General features: G+C 36.2%; 1 protein-coding gene across 1 annotated transcript; it reads right to left on the bottom strand.

Annotated features, from left to right (window-relative positions):
• LOC109949645 lies at positions 929-2,062 on the bottom strand. The gene has a single exon (XM_020565730.1). The coding sequence runs from the start codon at positions 2,060-2,062 to the stop codon at positions 929-931; it is 1,134 nt and encodes a 377-aa protein (XP_020421319.1).

Below are 5,564 nucleotides of genomic sequence, written 5' to 3'. Positions count from 1 at the left end.
ATCAGCCGGCAACACAAATTGCTTCGCTTTGATCAACACGTCTTCAATGATTCCTTTAGGATATGTGACTGATCTGTCTGCAAGTTGAAGAGAAATGGAAGTACTCTTGAGCTCTCCAATACCTAATCTTTGAAAAATAGACAAAGGCATAAGGTTAATGCTCGAGCCTAAATCTAAAAATGCTTTATCAAATTGAACATCACCAATAATGCAAGGAATTGTAAAACTCCCTGGGTCCTTCAGTTTTGGAGGCAATTTCTTAAGCAATACCGCGTTGCACTCTTCAGTTAATAACACTTTTTCATGCCGTGCAAATTTTCTCTTGTTTGTACATGTATCCTTCAAAAATTTTGCATAAGAAGGAAGTTGTTGAATTGCTTGAAGCAAGGGAATGTTGATATGCACTTTTTTAAAAATCTCCAAAATATCAAACATGTGTTGGTCCTTCCTTTGCTTGTGAACATGATGTGGGAATGGCAAAGATGGCATGTAACTCTCTTCCTTTGGCTTCTCGGCTGCAGTTGTACTAAAGTTGTAGTAGGACTCTTTTTGGCTTGTTAGAAGTAATATCCACATCCTCACCGCTCTTCTTGACATGATCTTCAGCGTGGCCAGCATTTGGTGCATCATTCTCTTGTGGACCATAAGATTTTCCACTATGCAGCATTCTAATAGCCTTGGCATGCTCAGAATTTCAAGGATTAATTTCAGGTTGGCCTGGGAATGTGCCTTGCACCCTTTCATGCACAATAGTTGCAAGTTGGCCTACTTGAGTTTCTAATTTATTGATGGATGCTTGCATAGTATTATGATTTTGTTGAGAAGTCTATACAAATTGAGCAACTAAGTCCTCCAACGCTGGTTTCTTGGGCTCACTTGAAGGTTGCCCTTGGTGATGAATAGGACGAGTAGAGCTAGCTTCTTGTTGCTAGTTGCTCCATGAAAAATTTGGGTGGTTACGCCACCCTGGATTATAGGTGTTCGAATATAGATCATTCCGAGGTCGCTGAAATGAATTAACTTGGAGAACTTGCTCAAAACCTTGCGTAGTAGATGGACAAAGTTCCATTGGATGAGTTGGGTCTGAACAAATGGCGCAAACTTGTTGTGGGGAAGATGGAATAACAGCACGCATAAGAGTTTCAAGTTTTTTCTCAAGGCTTGAAGTTTGAGCAACAACCGCAGTGTTGGTGTCAACTTTATGAACTCCTGCCTTCTTTGTCCGCTCACTGCCCCATTGTTGATTATTATTGGCAAGCAAATCAAATTGATCAAATGCTTCTTGAGGTGTCTTCTCCATCAATGCACCTCTACATGCAGAGTCAACCATTCGTTTGTTTGCAGTCGTAAGTCCTTCATAAAAGAAGCGCATTTGCATCCAATCAATAATGCCATGATGAGGGCATTTTTGCAGCAATTCTCTAAATCGCTCACAAGCTTCATAGAATGGCTCATGCTCTCCTTGACTAAAATGCATGATATCTCTTCTAAGCTGATTCGTTTTCTGGGGAGGGAAGAATTTTTGGAGAAATTTTTGAGCTAAACCCTCCCATGAAGTAATGGATTCAGCTGGTAGTGAGTGAAGCCAAGCTTTGGCTCTATCCTTTAATGAAAATGGGAACAATTTCCGCCTAACTACTTCATCAGAGACATTTAGGATCTTAATGGTGCCACAAATGTCAAAAAATTTCCGAATATGCATGTTAGGATCTTCGTTCGACTTGCCATAGAAAGATGGTAACAAATGAATCATTCCAGACTTAAGTTCAAATGAATTTGCTTCAACTTCTGGTATTACAATACATGACAGAGTGTTAGAAAGAGTTAGGATGGAGTACTCCTTCGTAGCTCGAGCAGGTTGTGTTCGTTCCATTGCTTCCTCTTGCGTTAATTGTTGTTCCCCAACGTTCTTGTCACTCTTCTCGTTTATATTTTCAACGGAACCTCCGTCTTTTTGTTGTTCCAGTGAGTGAGTGAATTTGTCTTTTCGTTTCCTAACTGTTCTTTCAATCTCAAGATCAAACGGTATCAGGTCTTGACCTTGAGAGTGTCTTCCAGTCATACACTAAGTCCAACCTAATAAACAAGACAAACAAGAAGAACAAATCAATTCCAATAACCTGAAATTTCCAATAAATATTAAAAAAATGAAAATAAACTAAAATAAAAACTGAAAAGCAAAATTAAGATTGAACTAAATCATAGTTGACGAAGCCAATTCCCCCCCGGCAATGGCACCAAAAACTTGTTGTGAATTTTAGACAACTTGAAAAATGGAGATTATAAGGATTAGTCTAAACACAAATTATACTCGCAAGTGCACAAGGTCAATCGTAATATAGTATGGAAAATACAAGGTCATTCCCACGAGGATTGAGTTCAACTACCAACTAGTCTAACCTAATTTACTTCACAAAATACTTTAACTACTGTAATTATATAAACAAGAAATTAAACACGTAGCATACTTACGTGAACACAAAAGGGGTTTTTGAAAGAATGATTTAATTACCAATGAAATTAAAACACAAAATAAATAGGAAGTTACGAAACACAAGGATGAGAAATTCAAATTGATAAAAGCACTAGGACAATGAATTCACTACTAGTAATCCGATCTAACCTCTTATTCACCTACCTATTAACTAACCATTTGATGTTGCCGCTTAGTTTTCCTTTTTCATGAATTACCAATGGTATTTAGGCTAACTTGTATATTCCTACATGCAATTTGCCTATGGTATTTAGGTCAAATATCAACACATAGAAACTCATTAAGATCGGTGAAAACCTCGAATAAGCATGTAAACCCTAGGAGTATGGTATTTACCCTAGACGAATTACAAATCCTAGTCACAAGAAGCAAGTCTCAAATTAAGTATGGTATTTACTCTAATTTGCATCCGATTAACTCAATTAAAATTCTAGATGGTGATCAAGCATCAAGATAAGAAACCAAGTATTAAGCAGAGTGATCAAGAATCCAACATCAAACGGCAATCAATAGATAGGTAAAATAAGAAAACTAGATCATCATACTAGGGCTACATCATGCCCTAGCAAAAGAAACTTAGTTACACATAATCATAGAATTCGACATAAGCAAAAACATAAGGAAGAAACAATCAAACTTAGCCAATTGCGATACTCTTCCTGTGTCTCCAATTTCTCATAGTCTTTGCGTATCTCCTTAAGGAGTTGTTTCTCATGCTTAAATAAAACATCCACATCTATTCCTACCCTAGCTGGGCTTTTACAGTAGCCCCAAAATAAAGAAAAACCTAATTAAAACATAAATCCAAAATGGGTAAGTAATTGACTCCTCTTTCTACTTGGATTGGGATAACACGTCAGCTACTTTGCACACACGTTTGGGGTTGTTTCTCCTCCAAGAAAATTCTAGAAAAATAATTAAATTGTAGGTTTTGGTCTTATCTTTCCAGCCATATATCGCACGCCTTGAGAAAAAAATCAGGAAAGTCTTCAAATAGTCATTCTTCCACAACAACACAGTTTTGACGGGATTGCACCTTATGCTGACTTAACTTCAAATATTGCTCTCATTGGCTGCTCTGAAAATTCTAGAAAAATTCCACAATCATCTTCAAGGTCTTAGCTTTCATCTCCAATTGGTCTCGTACTAAAACTCCACCAAAAAGTTGTATTTCCGTTGAAAATAAATTACTTTCTCTGGAAAGCTGAAAATTGAGAAAATAAAGTAATAAGTCCTTTTTAAATCAAATTCTCCTACAAAAACTAAGTATAAAGAGTACATAAATGTGTAAATTTATGGACTTATCACCCTCCGTTTTAGAAAATAACGCCAGGCAACAAAATCCTTATATGCATACATATATACGAACGAATACTTGAAAACAATCCAATTCAGTATTTTTAGAACAAAATATACGATAAAGAAATCCATTTAATTAACACTTCTTACTATCTTGGAAAACACGATCATTCTACCTCTTTGCCAAGATCAAACCAACAAAACTCAGCTAGCTCAAGCAGTCGACACCGCAAATGAAATGCAGATACTGATATTCAAAAAGAAATGGCTAAAGCATTTGGTGAGATGATTTCTGAGTCTATTGACCAATTGAAAACTATAACTAATAGTTTGGTGAAAGGATCAGAACCAAGATCTGACATTGCTGCTGAATTGGCAAAGATGGACTTGTCTATTAATGACCAAATTAAGGCACTACGACTAATTTTGGAGAAAGCAAGTGATGAGAGAACATTCTTGACATTGGATGGTGCTATGAGAAAAGCACTTGTTCTTCTCTTACTTGGGGCGAGGGAGCTGTGATTCACTCTTTGATGTAGTTTGGTTTATGAACAACTTTCCCTTTTGCTCTTATCACCTTAGTATATGATCACTTTGAATTATACATTATTTGGTACTGTTTTTATTAACGCATGCGAGTATGTTGGAATTTTTATAAGATACTACAATTATGATAATGGGTTATATGAAGAAAAAAAATATTGGCAAAAACAATTTAAAAACAAATCTTGTCATATGAATCTTACCAAAAAAAATTCATGTCATTTGAATCTCAATTTCCATTAAAATAATCAAAGAATTTTTTTTTATTTTAAAAATAGTCTGATATAATGTTATCCGGAACATCACCAAACACAGTATAACTTAATCAGATTATTTATCTGGAACAGAACCAAACGCCTTATAATATTATGGATAAATAGTCAGTCCTCTCCGGAATAAATTAATACTATCCGACAAAAATTAGTCAGTACAGTCCGACGTACCAAACGAGCCCTTAGTCTTTGTTGTTATACCATATAATCAAAACTTTCAAAATAATCTCGTTAATGTAAAATATAAACATCAAAACCCAAATACCCTTTTTCTCTTGCAACCATACCCTTTTTTAGGCGTATGCTTGTAAACGTAAAATGTCAAATAATTTACAAATACGCAATCTCAAATCCAAACCTCATTTCAAAAATCCATACCTGTACAGAGTAGTCTCAATGCACATGCTTAGAAAACTCAACCTGGAATTAAGTCCACCCACGTACCCACACACATTTATACATATAAATCGACTCACATACTTGACATTCCATTCTTTAAAACCACAGTATCCCATATACGTAATTATATAACAAAAATGACTGAGAAAACTAGATAACCCAAAATCCTGATAGTAGTAAAACCCCAAACTTAACTCAACCCTTTTCCCATACCAAACTACCTCCATTTTAAAACGCGTGCCTGTAAGCACATCAAGCGAGGAAGGATCTCACTAAACAAGATAAGAATAATAGTGTAATAGTGTGTGTATATATATATAGAGAGTATAACTTTAACACCAATACTTGTATCAGGGAAACAATCCAACACGGGGATCGTTTAACTAGCCTGTAGGGTTTCAACTTTCTACCTTGCGTCTGGGGATGAGCTGTCCAACCGAGTGACTACCACTTTATAGCACACACGTAGGAAAATCCAATGCCACGTGTGCCCAAACCAAACCATGTCCTACGCACGCAGACTGTCCGTCAAGGCCTACGGCACAACCGACCAAAGG

This window comes from Prunus persica, chromosome G6 (genome assembly GCF_000346465.2).
Source record: "Prunus persica cultivar Lovell chromosome G6, Prunus_persica_NCBIv2, whole genome shotgun sequence".
NCBI lineage: Eukaryota > Viridiplantae > Streptophyta > Magnoliopsida > Rosales > Rosaceae > Prunus > Prunus persica.
This window is presented reverse-complemented; position numbering and strand designations above follow the sequence as displayed.

Excerpts from the sequence above, each read along its gene's own strand:
- LOC109949645 (XM_020565730.1), bottom strand. The coding sequence starts at position 2,062 with ATGACTGGAAGACACTCTCAAGGTCAAGACCTGATACCGTTTGATCTT.